The sequence below is a fragment of the Papaver somniferum genome, chromosome 3 (genome assembly GCF_003573695.1).
Source record: "Papaver somniferum cultivar HN1 chromosome 3, ASM357369v1, whole genome shotgun sequence".
In the NCBI taxonomy this organism is placed as follows: Eukaryota; Viridiplantae; Streptophyta; class Magnoliopsida; order Ranunculales; family Papaveraceae; genus Papaver; species Papaver somniferum.
Window position 1 is genome coordinate 214,987,802 of NC_039360.1, and position 18,827 is coordinate 215,006,628.

The 18,827-nt window shown below is 34.9% G+C and overlaps 1 protein-coding gene and 1 pseudogene across 1 annotated transcript; one reads left to right on the plus strand and one right to left on the minus strand.

Annotated features, from left to right (window-relative positions):
• The first annotated feature begins 4,713 nt into the window (after positions 1-4,713).
• On the plus strand, positions 4,714-7,017 carry LOC113362104 (plant intracellular Ras-group-related LRR protein 6-like). The gene is made up of 3 exons (XM_026605090.1): positions 4,714-5,041; positions 5,489-5,658; positions 6,030-7,017. Exons 1-3 carry the CDS (start codon positions 4,799-4,801, stop codon positions 6,778-6,780), a joined length of 1,164 nt encoding a protein of 387 aa, XP_026460875.1. The 5' UTR covers positions 4,714-4,798; the 3' UTR covers positions 6,781-7,017.
• A 204-nt stretch (positions 7,018-7,221) lies between these two features.
• On the minus strand, positions 7,222-9,234 carry LOC113362105 (annotated as a pseudogene).
• Positions 9,235-18,827: the final 9,593 nt, after the last annotated feature.

The window sequence follows — 18,827 nt, forward strand, 5'->3', positions numbered from 1 at the left end:
GAAGATTCCTTCTTTCCGTGATATGTGGTAATTCCTTGATTAGTAAAAGGTGCAAGCACATCATTAGCAATAGGAAGGGTTTGCAATTTAACTTCTGAAACTGGTTTCATCAGAGAAACATGATTACATGTAGTCACGTTTTCTAATAACACAGTCGAGTCAGGAGCAATTGGTATAGTGGACTCCATAGAAAAACCTTTACATTAAATAGAGAGATTACTCAATAGGCGTTCGATTTCGAAGGCATCCTCCTTGAGTTTAGCCTTGAGTAAGGTTCGAGATGAACAAACTACGACATTTTTCTCATGAAGAATCCTTATTTGGGAATCACGATCGTAAACCATACCAATAATCATATTGACTTTGTGTTTCAGCCTATTGATTTCAATTTCCTAGATTCTAACAAGTTTTAGAATAGCTGCACTTTCTTGGGCTGCTTCCCTTTCTACTTCAGAGTCAGACTCGTCGGTAAGATAATCAGGATAACACTTATAAATACTTGTTTGTTTCTTGGGAACATAATGTTCATCTATATATGAGATCGACAAGTCTTTCTCTTTAATAGATTTCATAGAAACATAACTTTTATTTCTGGTGATGCGTTTTTCAGAGATAACACTTCCGTCCATAGAGTCAGATTGCTACAAACACAGACTTATGAGGTCTTTAACGTGTTTTCCTGCTCTGATACAAATTGAAAAAGCGGGGGTATAACAACCATACCCAATAATTCGTTCGGCAATCTGTATGGACTAACTCCAATATAATTTTGAGAACACCAACTTAAAAAGCGAGCTCAATCAAGAAATATATGAAAGAGTTATAACTAAATTTCTCAATACAATCTGCAATCGAACAGATAGAAATCTGTGAACCCGATTGATATGAGAAATAACTTGGACGTTACCAAAGACCAATGCCCAAGTGTAAATCAATTTATATCAACAACCAAAGGTTGGATTTACCAATTGATTGAACTACGCACAACCTATGATATTTCAATTATAACACAGATACCAGAAGTTTGTTAACGAGGAAAGCGCAAATGCAGAAAGACCATGGGACCTAGTCCATATTTTAACACCATACTGTATTAAGCCGCTATAGACACTAGCCTACTACAAGTTAACTTCGGACTGGAATGTAGTTGAGCCTAACCAAGTCTTACACCGATTCGGGATCCTAGCAGGACTCTATGCACTTGATTCCCTTATATGATCTCACCCACAACTAAAAGTTACTACGACCCAAAGTCGAAGACTTATAAACAAATCTATCTCCACAGATAAGTCTATTCTGATAGATAAATCTGTCTCCCACAGAAGTACCCATGAAGTTTTTGTTCCATCTTTTGATAAATCAAGGTGAACATGAACCAATTGATAATCCGATCTTATATTCCAAAAGAACATCCTAGAAATATCAATCACCTCAAAATAACTTAACTATATGGTAGTAGAAGGAGTTATTGTGGAATCACAAAGAATGAGACGAAGAGATTTGTGATTACTTTTTATATCTTACCTATCAGAGATAAATCTCGAGTTAATCTTAGAGAATACAATACTCAATACGATAGAACAAGAACGATTAGATCACGCAACTACAGAGAAAATAGTTGGGTCTGGCTTAACGAATCCCGAATGAAGTCTTCAAGTCGTTAACCTATAATGGTGTTGGAAAAACCTAGGTTAATGGAGAATCGACTCTAGTCGCAACTAGGACATAGGAAAGTGTCGGTATTAGGTTTTCCGGTTGCTAGAGTTCTCCCTTATATAGTATTTCAAATCAGGGTTTGATTTTAATCAAAGCTAAGATAGCTTAGTAATAAAGCATTCAATATTCACCGTTAGATAAAAAACTAATTTAAGATTCAAGCTAAGTCTGGTTAAAACCAAAGCAATATCTCTCCACCGTTAGATGGTCTTAGCTTGTTACACACAAATGAAACATACTTTCATTTATATATGGGTACTCGTACCTAAACGTGTATATTGAGTTGGCTCAATAATAGTTAACCGAAGTTAGCCATATGAACACTTTTGTATTGACCACATTCATCTAACACTTCTAGATCAACTATGATGATCAATCAAACATGAAAGATAATAAAATGAACCTAATTGTGTTTCAAATAGAGTTGTTCAATTATTCACTATTCCACATAAATATATATAAACCAATTGAATCAAAATCAGATTGATTCATGAAAACCAATTCATGAACATTAAGCCACGGTTTGCAAAAATTGCATTCTTTAATTCATAAATGTATTTGTTCATGAGAATGAAAACATACTTGACCGATTTTAGAAATTTAACCACTAAGTTTGCAAACAGGTACGCAAACTATAGCTTCCGGACTTTGGTCTTGTCCAACAGTTTGCAAACCGGTATGCATACTGATGTCCCGGACCTTAACTCTGATAGAACCGTTCGCATAATGGTATGCAAACTTGGTTCTCTGACTTTAATAGTTAAAACTGTTTGCATATTGGTATGCAAACAAGGTTTCAGGACCTGAATCATACCACAATAGTTTGCATACTGGTATGCATACTGTGCTGTATCCAGACAAAGGTTAATTTGTTTTAAACTCCCATTTCAATCATTGAAACATCCTTTGAAGACGACAATAACTGTCTCACACAAACTATTAGTTAATAAGTAATTTTCAAGTGATTGAATGATCAATACGAAACTTTCCGAGTCGACATCAAATGATTGTCTCACACAAATCATGTAAGATGTTTCAAGGCGATTTTCACATGATCATCTTTTGACTTATTATTTAGTTTCCAACAAATAAATTGTTTCCAACTAAACTCGTCAAGAATATGAACGTTGCTAAAGCAAAAAGCTTCCAACACATATTTCGATAAATGGATAACCGAGTTAAACTCAGCTCGAAATATCAAATGTGTCTAATATAAAAGTCTGTATAGCTATATGACTTAGTCTCATTAGGAGATAGAATAGAATAGACTTCTGAGTGTAGATAAGTTTTAGTATCCACATACCTTTTGTTGATGAAGTTCCTCCAAGCTCTCCTCAGTAGATCTTCGTCTTCAATCGATGAACGCCGTGAAGTCTAAAGCTCAACTACACATTCTATCCTAATATGAGATATAGCTATAATTAGGCTAGAAATCAAGACCTATAGTTTTGATCAACTAAACTTGACAAACAAGTTTGAGATAACAACGCTTGCGAGTTCGACCAAGCAATGCTCTAACAAATACAATTAAAACAAAGATCAAACTATTTGAGTCACAAACTTTACTAATACAAGAAAGGAGGGAGAGAGAAGAGTAAGAGACGTGGAAGAAGAAAAGAGACATTAGTAGTGGAAGAAGAAAAGAGACATTAGTAGTGGAAATGCGACTAATTGACAAGATTCTGATCTAAAAACGTATACGTAACCCTCATAAATGACAAAATTAGCATGAAAAACTTGTAATAACTACAATAACTAATTGAATTTGGAGATACAGATGCGACTAATTAATCTGATATTTCACCGAAAATTTTCCCGAGATAAAATTGTACCGGTGTTTTGGTTCCGACCAAGACAAATCGAAACCCGAAATCAACTACATTGATCATAATTAACCACTTAGTTTCACAAAGATCTTTATTGTTTTCCATCACCGCTAGATAGGTTTGTTGAATTTTCGAACTCTTCGTATTAAGGTTAATGAGTATGATTTGACCGCCCAAAATCACAGCTTGTTTGGTCAAGATTTCGTAAAGACAAGTCAGGTTAGTGAATTTTCGAACTCTTTGTATTAAGGTGTTAATGAGTATGATTTGACCGCCCAAAAACACAACTTGTTTGGTCAAGATTTCGTAAAGACAAGTCAGGTTAATATTCGAACTCTTTGAATTAAGAATAACAAGCATGATTTCACCTCCCAAGAAGGCATCTTGTTTTGTCAAGAGCGTTGGGCAAATTTTTACCCATTTTTGGATGGTAGTAAAAAACAAAACCCAACTAGTATACATTAGAGGTTATTTATATGATAATGACAGCTAAGATAGTAAGTTGTGAATTCAAGTCGGTAAATGTTGACATCCAACGTTAGGAGCAGCATTCTACTAGCTAGAGAAGCATGTGCCGCAAGGAACAGCAAGATCCGAACGCCGTTGACGAAAGAGATACACTGCCTTTGTGTATAAAAAAACTAGCCGACAATAAATACAACAACTTACACCCTTTGATTCAAATACAAAACCACTAAACACTTCTTAGCTAATTATTCCCTGGATTTTAGTCGGTACAGTACAACCGTGTAACCCCATTGTTAATTAAAATTAGTAATAATTAAATTAAATTAATTAACACAAAAACTTACCCGTAAATCACGGGAGCACCTACAACGTTTGATTAGCTGCCCGACACTAAGCGTTTACTTTTAGTTTTCTAATCTAGACACAAAAGAGACAATTTGCAGATTCTTATCAATAGAGATGATTTGGTTTTACTAGAGATATATACACATTACACATAGGTAAACGTGGCCATCCAAATCTTGGTTACGGTCTGTACGATCTCTCCATTACAAAGTCTTCTTCTAATCCATCTATCGTTTTCACTGTCCTATACATAGTTTATTACTTGTGTGTCTGACCAAGGTATCTTCGTACACTTTTCCTTTGTGTTCCCCCATCTCATCATTCTCAATATACAGCTGTTACTAGATACACTACTATTTCAGCACCTCCTCCTCGATAGGTTTCTTGTTATAACTTTCATTTTGTCTGTTCTTGAAATTATTTTGTCGTGTCGAAAAGAAATCATGAAGTACGATCAAGGAAATAACCAAATGTTGAACAAAAACCAAATGCTAAACAAGAAAAAGGAGCGGAGGAAGAGATCGTCGTCGACGTTTAAATCGATGGTGGAGAATCAAGATCAAGATCAGAGTAATAAGTTGGAGGAGGTGAATCTTAGTGGGTTGTGTTTGGAGAGTTTTCCAGCAACTCATGAGCTCAATCTAGCTCTGATTTGTACACTAGATCTATCCAATAACAACATTCAGGTATGTTTTTATTCTTACATCTTTGATCTGTTTTCGTTCAGACTCATTTGTACGTATGTTTATAAAAGAAAATCTTTCAAGATGTGATGCTTGGACTAGACATCTAGAGCTAGTATTTATGATCAGAAAATATTTGTGAGATGAGATCTTAAACACGCGAGTAACATAATAATCAAATTTAATAGCCATGCCTACACCATATGAACAGAACAAGGTTCATGTGTATCTCTAGCTAACATATTCATGGTGTAGCCAACCAGCTAGCTTCTTATAGGAATGGTATTTTGAACCTCTAAATTACGCACCCAAGCACACCATTTTAAATGTATCTAACGCGATTATCCCCATGCGTCATACGAATGTACAATAATCATGAAACCGTTCTTCTAGTTTTATCTGAACTGTTGGAATATTGAATTTAACTGATTATTGTGAATCTTTGAACAGATAATTCCAGAGTCTCTAACGGCTAGATTGCTGAACTTGGTGAATTTGGATGTTCATTCAAATCAGCTAAAAACACTACCGAACTCCATTGGATGTTTATCAAAACTCAAAGTTTTGAATATCTCTGGTAACTCCATTGAATACCTCCCTGGAACTATTGAAAATTGCAGGTCAGTTGTAATTCTTGATTATTCTAATTTTCATTTAATTAATTGACAGATTATTTATTTGCTGAAGTACGTTACTACTAAGCCATTATTTATGTTTACTTAACCTCCCTTGTGCACATGTTACCCCTGAATACCATCGATAGCCTGTTTGGATGCTATCTAGTGGAGCTATACGAAAACTATAGATTTCACCCAGCTGGGCTTTCTAGCTGGCCAGGAGTTTGACTCTTATGCCTACTAAGAGATTTTTCAAAAGCCATCTAAAGAATATGCTTTCTTAATTCTTATCCTCTTGGAGAAATGGCTTTCAATGTAGTGCTTACAGATTGAGACTGGTAATTAATATCGTTTGAAATTTTGTGTTAATGCAGATCACTTGAAGAACTAAATGCCAACTTCAACAGATTGGCCAAGTTGCCAGACACCATTGGATTCGAATTGGTCAACCTTAAAAAACTCTCAGTCAACTCAAACAAACTTCGTTATCTCCCATATTCAACCTCTCATCTGACAAATCTGAAAGTTCTGGACGCACGTCTGAACTGTCTAGTCGCATTTCCAGAAGATTTAGAAAACTTAATCAACCTTGAGATACTCAATGTCAGTCAGAACTTCCAGTACCTTGAAGTAATACCGTATTCAGTTGGCCTTCTGCTTTCACTAAAAGAGTTGGATGTGAGTTATAACAGAATCACCAAGTTGCCCAACTCCCTTGGATGCTTAAAACACCTGAAAAAACTAAGTGTTGAAGGAAATCCTCTTGTTTGTCCTCCCAGGGACGTTGTAGAGAAAGGATTGACTAGCGTTAAGGTATATTTAAGCGAGAGAATGACTGGGTCTTTCAAGAATCAATCAAAGAAGAATTCGTGGTTAGGCAAAGTTGTGAAATGTGGTACATTCAACGGTCATACTATTTCTATGAATGATCCTGATGATGATTCATATAGCATGCCTGAATATCGCAGAAGTCTCGATTCCCCGAGTTACCTTTCCATGCTTTCACCCCGCCGCCTTTTCTCGCCTTCGGGCACTAATGGTCACGATTCATCTAGTTACCTCTCAATGCTTTCGCCTCGGAGGCTTTTTTCACCGAAGAAAGATTCCCCGAAGTCTACATCTTGATCAAGCATTATCCGATACACTGTTCTATATGAAAAGAAAAGAGCAACAAAAAGTGTTGTCATCTGTTGAGTCCACCGGAATGTATAGATTTATTTTGTCAAGTAAGTTTGTAAGATGTTCAGTTGAATATGCAAAAGTGATGTTTGCACGGTTGATGTACATATCAAATTTTCTCAAACTTTTTGTGTGTAAAGCCAATTTTGTATCCCGTAAATTTCATAAAGATTGTGCAATGTTTCAAACCACAAAAATTTATTTCGTTTGTTTTAATAATAATCTAGGTGGCCAGATGTCACGTGAATTGTGATCCATGATGCTTCGTTGAAACGGTGGATGCTCAAGTTATGCATGTTGGAGGTGTTTGATGTGGTTGGTACTATGCGGTGCATGTATCCAACTAATCCAAGCATTTTACAACAAATATTCTCAAAGTACAAAAAATTATCCCTTGCCAACCAGACAAAGATACAAAAACTTTGCATGTTTAAAATAGCAACAACAATAAACTTGAATGACCATCAGATGATTCAACAACAAAATCACATAAATGCAAAACCAAAACCATCTAAAGTTTCACAATTGAGCTAAGGATAACAACGGGCTGCGATCTCATAAGTGGCTGAACGGGCACAGCAACATCGGTCAGCCGACCATAGACACCATCACAGAAATCCATCCTGGACATGGAACTGTCATAAAACTACACTTCCACTGTTCTACACAAACTTCGTGACTTTGCCTACTAGGCTACTATAGCATTTCTCATAACTCACACCCAAGCCCATAGTGACAACCTATGCGCAAAAATCACTTTGAGAAGTAGTGACGAGGTGAAAATATACGTCGAGGAGAAAACATTCCGGTACTCGTGTTTTTCGGAGTAGAAAAACCATCGGTTGATCGGTATTCCGGCGCCATTATGAAACTTTCTCTCATCTCATCTCTAGGCATATTGCTAGAACCTCGTCCATTAAACGAAGCCCATTTAGTAAATTTAGTCAGCCATAATTTGTTCTTTGTTGGTGTCTTTGGACTTCGATTCATTCTCTCAGACAAGTACTCTTTAATGGTGTCTAGCTTTTGTTCCATGATTTCAACTCTAGGGTACACCAACGGGTTTCCTTCCACACTTAGTTTTTGAAGCCTTTTCAAACATCCGATCGAATCAGGTAAAGTCGTAATCTTGTTATAACTTACGTCTAGTTCTGTAAGAGAAATGAGTAAGCCAATTGAGTATGGGAGTGTTTGGAGGTACTGAAAATTTTGGCTCACGTTAAGAATCTCCAGGCTGATAAGATTTTCGAGACCTTCAGGAAGTGAGCGTAGACAATTAAGACGCGCATCTAAAATGCGCAGGGTGGTCATGCTAGACAGGGAGTATGGCAGCAGAGCTATTTTGTTCGAGTTAACCGAGAGTTTCTTTAAGTTCACCAGTTCAAATCCGATGGTGTCTGGTAACTTTGTTAACTTGTTGAAGTTTGCATTGATATCCTCTAAAGATCTGCAACCAAGGTACAAAAGGATATTCTATATGAGTTAAAATGATTCCATGTGAGTTAGAATCTCATTTAAAACAGATAAGATAACAAATGGTAATTCTGTAAAAAGATTTTCTAAAAAGAAAGATTAATTACCTGCAATTTTCGATAGATTTAGGAAGGGATTCAATCATGTTTCCAGATATATTCAAGGTCTTGAGTTTTGATAGGCATCCCATAGAATTTGGTAGAGATTTAAGCTGATTTGAGTGGATATCTAATATTACCAAGTTTAGCAATCTTGCAGTTAGAGATTCTGGAATAACCTGAAAACATTAAAAAAAAAATGTCCAAAGATTAAGGAGATGCATAAAGTTGGAATATACTTAAAGATTCATATTCATATGCCATATATTTCGATGAAAAAGAAATCAAGGACAATTTTTGATCAAGTTGATTGTTAAAAAATTTCTCATATTAGTTCGTGGCAAACATAATAGATAATTAATAAAAATTTAGCCCTCATTTTATCTTAACAAAGACCAAAACTCACTAATCGTCTACAAAATTAATCTAGATAATCTCTATGTTATGCAGGGCATGCATGTACCAAACAATCATAAAATACAATATATTTTGTATAAAGAGCATGAAAAAATTCATTCGAAACAAAAGAAAATCTATCAGATGATTAAGCTAGCAATATACCTCAATGTTATGGTTAGATGGATCAACTTGAAAATCATAGCCAAATTAAGAGAAGGACTAGGAAGAGTATCCAAATTCATCCCACTCAAATTAACATCTTCAAGCCTTTCTTCTACTACTTCTACGACACCACCACCATCTCCTTCAATATTATTTGATTTTGAGGATGAGGATACTTTTTTTTTTCTTTTTTCTTAATCATGTTATTAGTATTCACATCCATCTTCATCTTCATCATTTGTTCTGATTGTTGTTGTTCATACATCATCTTTCCTGATCAAAATATTTTACATGCGCTGACTCCGCTCAAACAAGATAAAACAGAGAGTTGCAGAGAAAAAATATGAGTGATTCGTGAATGTGGAAGAGATATGAGGAGTCTATTATATGGAGAGGACGAGAATAGGGATCGCATGGAGTGTGACAGGTATGCATGAGCCTGAATGACGTATATGGTACGGAAACCGTACACTGTAGAGCTTGTTTGGCCGCGTTTCGTTAGTGTTTTTGTTCCTTTCCTATTTTTCCTTTCGAAAGTCAACGATTTCTATTGGAGTGATTTTTCTAGGGCAGCTATTTAAAGCGGCGGTTTCCCACTAATTGAGCATTTCTCCCTTAAATTTATACACTAAATCACCAACCTATATTTACCAAAATTTTATGGGTATTTAAATACTTACCCAATATTTACTTATCTTAGTTTTAAGCATGACCAAAAATTTAAGAATAGGTTGCAATTGGCATGGTTTTACAGTACCGACTGCAAAAATAAAATATCCCCTAATTTAGGGGTATCTCCAAATGTAAAATCAAATTTAATACATATTAAAGTATTTTTTTATATAAATTGTTTTGTTTACCAAATCATTTTGGTGATCTTGGTGTATAAGCTCAACAACAATACAGAGTGTTTTAAACCCAATTAAATAATGAAATTCACTTTTTTTTTCTTTAAGCATGACCAAAAATTAAAGAACCCAAAAATTTGGGAATATTTTATTGTTATGGTTTTAAATTCGGATTGCAACTATAAAATATCTCATATATACGGGGTTTTCTGAAATGTGAAATTAAACTTAATACATATTATTTTAAATATTTTTTAATATATATATTCTTTTACTTACCAAAAACATTTGGAGAAAGAAAAAAAGGTTGATGTCTTGGATATTTATGATATTTATACTGAAAAATCACGATTTTTACGAAAATGATTGCTATCCAATTGTTTACTTGTTTCATTATTAGCAGTTTTCCTTATCAAATATATTGATATTTATTGATACTTATCAAACAATAAAATCGACATAATAACATTTATAAAGGGTACACTCTCTACCTCGCCTAACGACTACTTCTCTTTATTAACACTTCAAGCTCATGTTGGGAAGAAGATGACCAATATCATGAGAAGGTTTCTTTATGGTATAAAAGATAATAAGTTGAAGATGTGCGGGATATATTTGGTGAAGAATTGAAAGTCAAAGAAGGCAAGAGGCCTGGGTATTAGTAACCTCAAACAAGGTTTTTCACCCTAAATGGGAATGGACATATGCACATGAAAAGAAGACGTTCTGGAGGAAGATAGTGCAAGAAAGAACATGTTGCAATGATAAAGTTACTATCCCTATAGCCATGAACATAGCTAAAGGTAGGGTGTTTTCTTAAGACAAAGAAGTTCATATCACATAATTCAAACATCAAGCTTAGTAGCAAATAAGGGATTCTCTTTTGGCAAGACAAATGGTCAATGTCATACTAAAATTTATGCATCATGTGATATACAGAAACGCCAAATTTAAATGGAAGTCAATTGCAGATTGTATTGGTAGTCAAGGGAACTGGGAATTAGGAATCCATATCCTTATCACTGACAGAGACGGAGGTATTTATATACAAAAGAACTCCGCTTAACCTGGGCAGTGAGGAAGACTATATTTCTTGGTTTCCTAGCACTGAGTTCAAATTTCCAAATAAGACTTGTTATGAAGCCTATAAGAGCACTAGTCAAGAACCAAATGCAGCACTATCATTTTCTAACCACCTATGTAAGAAGGACATTCCACCCCCAAGGTTTTTGTTTTCTTTTAATTTATCTTCTATAATTCTCAACATACATTTATGAACCTCTAACATAAAAGATAGGATTCAACTCTCCAGCACTATATGCAAGCTCTGCAATAAAGAAGATGAAGATGCGACACACCTTTTATTTCCATTGTGCTAGGAAGATGTGGTTTTATTTTATAGGATTCTTCAAAATCTCATGGTGCTTTTAAAATAACTTTCAAAATAACTTATTAGGCAATGTGAAGGCTTGGGAAAACTGCTCGATATAAGGAAGGAACAAGAAGATTTGGAAGTTGATCCCTTTTGTGGTAGTTTGGCAATTATAGAAAGTGAGAAATGTTGTATGATTTGGAGGAAAACTCAAGCCTGTAGACGATGCAATACTGAATGTAAATGCTTCTATTATATTGTAGTACTCGAATGAGGATACTTTTTAATATAATTCGTGTATATAGCATCTTATACAATTGGGAGGTTTAGTTTCTTAAGTTGTTGTAATCAGGTTATGGATATAATTACCTTTTTACTTTGTTATCCAATCTTTTTTCTCAAAAGTAAAAAATAAATTTATCCTGACAGTACAAGTGGTCGATAATAGCTGATGAAATTGGTAAAATATTTTTATTATCGAAATTTCTAAATATATATATATATACGAAGAGTGTTATGTAAGTTTTAAATTAAATCAATTCAAGGTGTAGGTTAGAAAAACATTTTCACACTTGAAAAAAATACTAATTAAATATTTCTCTTCAAAAACATAAGAGTGGTGAAAGACGTACCGAGCAGAAATCACGCAAATTCCACCCACTCTCACAGATTTTGGCCACACCGCCTTTTGGTTAGTAGGAGGCCACTTTTTTTGGTTGCGGTTCCCACAAGTATGTGAGAATCAGTAGATTTGCGGGATCAATAATATTTACTTTTACATCCTTTAAAAATAATTTTGAAAAAAGCTAAAAATATGATAGTGTTACCCAAAAATAAATTGTTAAAATTCGTTCCAGACAACCTACCCAAGCCTACTATCTTAGTTTCTCGAACCCAAGATGCTAACACATCTCTCCTTTCTATTTGGTTGTTTACTGTTCTAATATTAAATCAGATTTTAAGAGGTAATGAAATATTGATTCGGTGACTCAGCATATACAGTAAAATTTTCTAAATTAGGTCTTACCTTGATATCCAAAAGTTATATAAAATCAAAAATCTAAATTAGGTCTTACTTTGATATCCAAAAGCTATTTGAGAACAAAAATTTAAACAAGGTACATATGAAAGGGTAACTAAGCTCTAGAAAAACCAAAACCTCTTCTAAAAAAATATTTCACCCATTTTTCACATACACTTTGCCACCCCCACCACGTTGCGCGTTTGTGAAATACACTAAAACCATGTAGATTTTATAATAAAATTGGCAAGTACATGTAATTTATGTTAAATATTTCACATAATTTAATTATTTATTGATAAACATACAATTCAACAATCAACCATGAATCTTGGATTCACGATTCAACATACGACTTTATTATCAAAATTGGAAAATAATTCGATCTGCGATTCATGATTTCACAACCTTGTTGTTCACCACCCATTTAAATTTAAAAATATCCTAAATATGACCTTTTTTTTTCTCCATCTCCACCATGGACCACCACCTTCACCCATACTTTGTAAGCGAGAATCAAAAATATCCAGGGAAAAGACAGCTCGACACTCATGGTTGTCATAACCTGGACACCATGGAAGTTTGAGACAGCCGTTAATTCACTACAACGGTTCTTAGTTGTTAAATTGGTGATGACTATAACTCATAACTATATTTTATGTGGTCGCCAAATGATAGACAAATAAAACGGTATGTGACAATCTTATTCTGACGACTACGACTGTTTTTAGTCGTCCATGTACCGACAACTAACGTTTAGAATATTAGTAATCTAGAGTCGTTTAATTCAGGAAGACTAGAACTGTGTGGTCGGTGATTATCCGTGACCACAGCTGTCAGGGCGGTAGTATACGACTATAAATGTTCTTTTATGGAGGTTTGACTATGTAACCTAAAATTAACTTCATAAATAATTGGATACATACCTCTTGTCCATTAACACAAATAAATAAATTGAAAAAAGAAATAATATATATTTGGGTTATCTAACGCCTGGTATCCAATAAAGGTCCAACACATAGCTTTGGATCCCAATAATTAAAAATTTAAGGGTTGGTACCTAGACTCGACGTTGACTGTCATCTTTATTTTGTTTTTCCTATTTTTTTTTTATTAAAAAGTTATTGAATTTTAGGTATTTACACATGAAGAAAAAAAAACAACTATCTTCCTCGTATCTTCTGTGCAAACCTCAAATCTAAAAAAGAAAGAAAAAGCTCGTTTCGATATTTTATCTTCTTAATCTTCGGATTTTATTCAAACCATATTGAAATTGAAATCAGTCCATATCAAACCAATTTTTGAATCAACCAATTAATAACATTGTGTTCACCCCAATTAAAGAAAATTTAATCTTCATCCACATATGTAGCAATATGAATAGGATTCTTTTAAGAACATTTACTTAGTGCATTTATATTTCAGATATGGTAAATAGGATGCTCACTCAAGTTCCTTTCCGATGGAGGAGTGATATAAGTTAGATTTGATTGTATGAAATGTATGATGTTGATTATCATTGCTTCATATTGATGTATTATTTTGGGGATGAATCATCTGTAAAATGCTTGCACTGTTTTTAAATTGAGTTATTAAAGTTACTCAGACCAAATACTATTATTTTAACTGTTAGAGCATTGCTCCGTCTAACTCGCAACCGTTTCTATCTCAAGCTTGTTTATCAAGTTTAGGTGATCAAAACTATAAGTCTTGATTTCTAGTCTACTTATAGCCATGTCTCGGATTAGGATAGAATGTGTAATTGAGCTTTAGACTTCACGGCGTTCATCGATTGAAGACGAAGATCTACGGAGGAGAGCTTGGAGGAACTTCATCAAACAAAAGGTATGTGGAGACTAAAACTTATTTATCACTCAGACGTATATTCTATTATATCTCTTAATGAGACTAAATCGTATAACTGTATAGACTTTTATATTACACACATTTGATATTTCGAGCTGAGTTTAACTCGGTTATCTATTTCTCTAAATATGTGTTGGAAGATTTTTGCTTTAGCTGCGTCCATCATATTCTTGACGAGTTTAATTGTAATTTATTTGTTAGAAACTAAATAATAAGTCAAAAGATGATCATGTGAAAATTGCCTTGAAACATCTTACATGATTTGTGTGAGACAATCATTTGATGTCGACTCGAAAAGTTTCGTATTGATCATTCAATCAATTGAAATTTACTTATAAGCTAATAGTTTGTGTGAGACAGTTACCGTCGTCTTCATGTTCCAATGATTGAAATTAGAGTTTAGAACAAATTAACCTTTGTATGGATACATCACAGTATGCATACAAGTACGCAAACTGTTGTGGTATGATTCAGGTCCGGAAAATCTTGTTTGCATACCAGTATGCAAATGATTTTAACTGTTAAAATCCGGGAAACAAGTTTGCGTACCAGTATGCGAACGGTTCTACCTGAGTTAAGATCCGGGACAGCAGTATGCATACTGGTTTGCAAACTGTTGGACAAGACCAAAGTCCGGAAGCTATAGTTTGCGTACCCGTTTGCAAACTTAGTGATTAAAGTTCTAAAATTGGCTAAGTACGTATTCATACTCATGAAAAAATACATTTATGAATTAAGGAATGCAATCTTTGCAAACCATGGATTAATGTTCATGAATTTATTCTTATGAATCAATTCGATTTTGATTTAGTTGGTTCATATATATTTCTGTGAAATAGTGAACAATTGAACAACTCTAATTGAAACACAATTAGATTATTTGATTATCTTTCATGTTTGATTGATCATCATAGTTGATCTACAAGTGTTAGATGAATGTGGTTAAGACAAAAGTGTTCATATGGCTAACTTCTGTTAGCTATTATTGAGACAACTCAATATACACGTTTAGGTACGGTTACCCATATCTAAATGAAAGTATATTTCATTAATTTGTGTGTAACAAGCTAATACCATATAACGGTGGAGAGATATTGCTTTGTTTTCAAGCAGACTTAGCTTGAATCTTAAATCAGGTTTTCATCTAACGGTGAATATTGAATGCTTTGTTACTAAGCGATCTTAGCTTTGATTGAAAGCGAACCCTGACTTGAAGACTATATAAGGAAGAACTCTAGCAACTGAAGAACCTAATCCTGACACTTTCATGTGTCCTAGTTGCGACTAGAGTCGATTCTCCTTTAACCTAGGTTTTTCCAAAACCATTATAGGTTAACGAATTGATTCCACAATAACTTCTTCTACTACCATATACTTAAGTTACTGTGAGGTGATTGATACTTCTAGGATGTTCTTCGGGAATATAAGATCGGATGATCAATTGGTTCCTGTTCACCTTGATTTATCAAAACACGAAACAAAAACTTTATAGATACTTCTGTCGGAGACAGATTTATCTATCAGAATAAACTTATCTGTGGGAGATAGATTTGTTTATAAGTCTTCGACTTCGGGTCATAGAAACTCTTAGTTGTGGGTGAGATCAGCTAAGGGAATCAAGTGCGTAGAGTCCTGCTGGGATTCAGAGGCGTAAGGAACGCGACTGTACCTTAGTCGGTGTGAGACTTGGTTAGTGCTCAACTACATTCCAGTCTGAAGTTAACTTGTAGTAGACTAGTGTCTGTAGCGGCTTAATACATTATGGTGTTCAAATCTGGACTAGGTCCCAGGATTATTCTGCATTTGCGGTTTCCTCATTAACAAAACTTCTGATGTCTGTGTTATTTCTTTTCCGCATTATATTTGTTTATATAATTGAAATACCACAGGTTGTGCGTAGTTCAATCAATTGGTAAGTCCAACCTTTGGTTGTTGATATAAATTGATTGACCCTTGGGCATTGGTCTTTGGTACCATCCAAGTTATTTCTCATATTTCTATCTGTTCGATTGCATATTGTATTCAGAAATTAAGATATAACTCTTTAGTGTATTTCTTGATTGAACTCGCTTTTAAGTTAGTGCTCTCGGAATTATATTGGAGTTAGTCCATACAAATTGCGGAACGAATTATTGGGTGTGCTTGTTATACTCCCGCTTTTTCATTAACCATTGATGTCATTCGTTCACTCTTTGGTGTTTTAATTGATTGTAAGTGTTGGATCTCACTTATTTACATTCGATTTAATGGCATCTACGATAGAGAAATGAAGGAGAACAAAAAGGTTCTAACTTCTAAAAGCAAGGGATATGGAATGAGGGTAAAAAATCCTCACTCACTACCAAATTGAGTGAGAGGCTGGGTGAAGGAGTGGGTTTTGGACGATGGGAAGCGCCAAGAGGCTGAAGATCAGTCGTTTGGGTAAAAAAATTACCTGAGCGGCTAATCATTAGCCATTTACGAAACTTTTATTGTTATTTTAATACTTTAATTATTATGGGACCCTATAAAAGAGTTTTAAATTAATTAAGGACTAAAAAAGAGTTTTAAATTGATTACAAAAAAATAAAAAACACTTAGGAAGTAGATTTTCAGCCACTCAAAGTATTTTTTTCCCAAGCGGATGATCTTCAGCCTCTTAGTCTTCACTATCGCCCACTCCTTTAGAACGCGCGATTGGGGGATATCAAAACTAATTGGGGGATATAGCTACATGACAAAATAGGGATCCAAATATCAAATCCCCTTATGTAATTATTTTTTTAATTCCTAATCTAGCCCTCACTAATCAGGTTTAGTGGTTAATAATAATTAGTAAAATCTTAAGTATTTGGGGGATAGATTAGTGTGTATTTTTATTTGAATTTGTGTGAGGGAGGTAAGAGTAGAAGGAGGGAAAAATATTTTTGGACGGAATTTTTTTTTGTGAAAATGGAAGATGATTGTGAGGAGAGAATTGCAGCTGCTGAATCTTTAGCTCAACTACAACAACAATCATATATTCAATCTCCGGTTAATGATAACAACTCCCAATTGGAATTATATGATGAACCAACATCCTTAGATCATGATTTTCATGAGCATCAAGTGTTTTTTGAAGAACCAACCCAAGAAAGTAAACATGTTCAACATAGAAGCAACCCCAACACATAGGTAATGCTGCTAAGGGTCGAAAATTTGTTGTTGTTTTTTTGAAACCGCCATTTTTCTCTGAAAAAGCTTGGTGCCGGCATACCCGTAGTATGAATACCACGCCGGCACCACCAGAACCGGCACAGTATTCATATTATTTCCATGCCGGCAATAGATTTCCCCAATTCTGAAACAATTTCCGGCGTGGTCTTCAACCAAAAAAACCATGCCGGCACGAAGTTAACTTTTTACCTACCACCGAATATTCCATGGAATATCCAAACCGGCATGGTTCCCTCCTAACTTTCCATGCCGGTACCACCAATAAAACATCCAGGAGTTAGAGAGTTTTGAACTTAGATACCGGCGTCTTATACAAATTATCGAGCACGTCGGAACCTATTATCGGCGTGGTAAAAAAATTACTGACCAAGCCGACACAAGATACCGGCTTGGAATCTTTCATATCTAGAATGACGGTACCACTACAAAAACATCTAAAAGTTAGTCACTTTGGTACCGGCGTTGTTTTAGAAGTATCTGGAATGCCGGCTCCGGTTTCCGGCATCGGACCTTGTGTAAAGAGAATGACGGTATTACCAATTCCGGCATCGATGTTCAAGAAAATACAATGCCGGTACTGTTTAAAATTAGGTGCTCTTTTCAAGTGCATTTCCGGAAAGCCGGAACATTTTTCGAGATTGCCGACACTAATTTCTGGCTTAGGTCGTTTTTGCCGAACTGTCGTCGAGCATGCCGTAAATAGTACCCGGCATAGTACTTTAATTTTTTTTGAACTAATTCAATTTTCTTTTCATTCATTCCTTAGATTGTGACATACATTGATCCAACAAATTCCAAACCGCTTGGTCCGGATACATCTGAATACTATAAAATGCCTCTAGTATGTTACCAAACAATACTTTTCACCTAGTTTTTAGAACTTTATGTGGGGATTGCTTGTAATGAACCTTATAATATTCCATTGTTGTCCTTATGTAGGGACTAAAATCTCCACAGGAAGTGATTGCTTGGGTAAAAGAGACGGCTCTTAAGAACATGTGTGTGTTGGTGAGGAATACCCAACGTTCAGATAATCGTTTTGAGATGGTTTGTGATAGAAGTGGGAAATACAAGGAGAAGAATAGCCATAAGAGAAAGGGTTATGTATATCCAAAGAAAACCAATAGCGTATACAAGACTCAGACGAGGAAGGATAATTGCCCCTTCAAGCTTGCATTCTATTTAAGAGACAAAGAAAAGGAATGGGATTGTGCGGTGTGGTTTGGCCGTCATAACCACCGGGATCCGAAAGATTTTGTTGGTCACTCCCTAGTTGCGAATCTAAAACCTCATGAATTTGAGGATATAAAGATAATGACCAAAACATGCATCAAACCAAGAGTGATTCTCAGAGGCTTCAAGGAAAAGGATGATCAGAACGTTTCTTCTCTAAGTACAATCTACAGCGCACAAGCAACCATTAGAAGGGTGGAATGGGAAGAGAGGACCGTTATGCAAGAATTTGAGAAGATAGTTTGGGATCACAACTACACGCGTATCATTAAAAGAGGACCAGACAACAAACCTCTTTAAATATTCATCGCGTATCCTTTGCTTTC

Excerpts from the sequence above, each read along its gene's own strand:
- LOC113362104 (XM_026605090.1), top strand. The coding sequence starts at position 4,799 with ATGAAGTACGATCAAGGAAATAACCAAATGTTGAACAAAAACCAAATG. Across the intron at positions 5,042-5,488 it reads TATCCAATAACAACATTCAG|ATAATTCCAGAGTCTCTAAC; the intron begins GTATGTTTTTAT and ends ATCTTTGAACAG. Across the intron at positions 5,659-6,029 it reads GGAACTATTGAAAATTGCAG|ATCACTTGAAGAACTAAATG; the intron begins GTCAGTTGTAAT and ends GTGTTAATGCAG.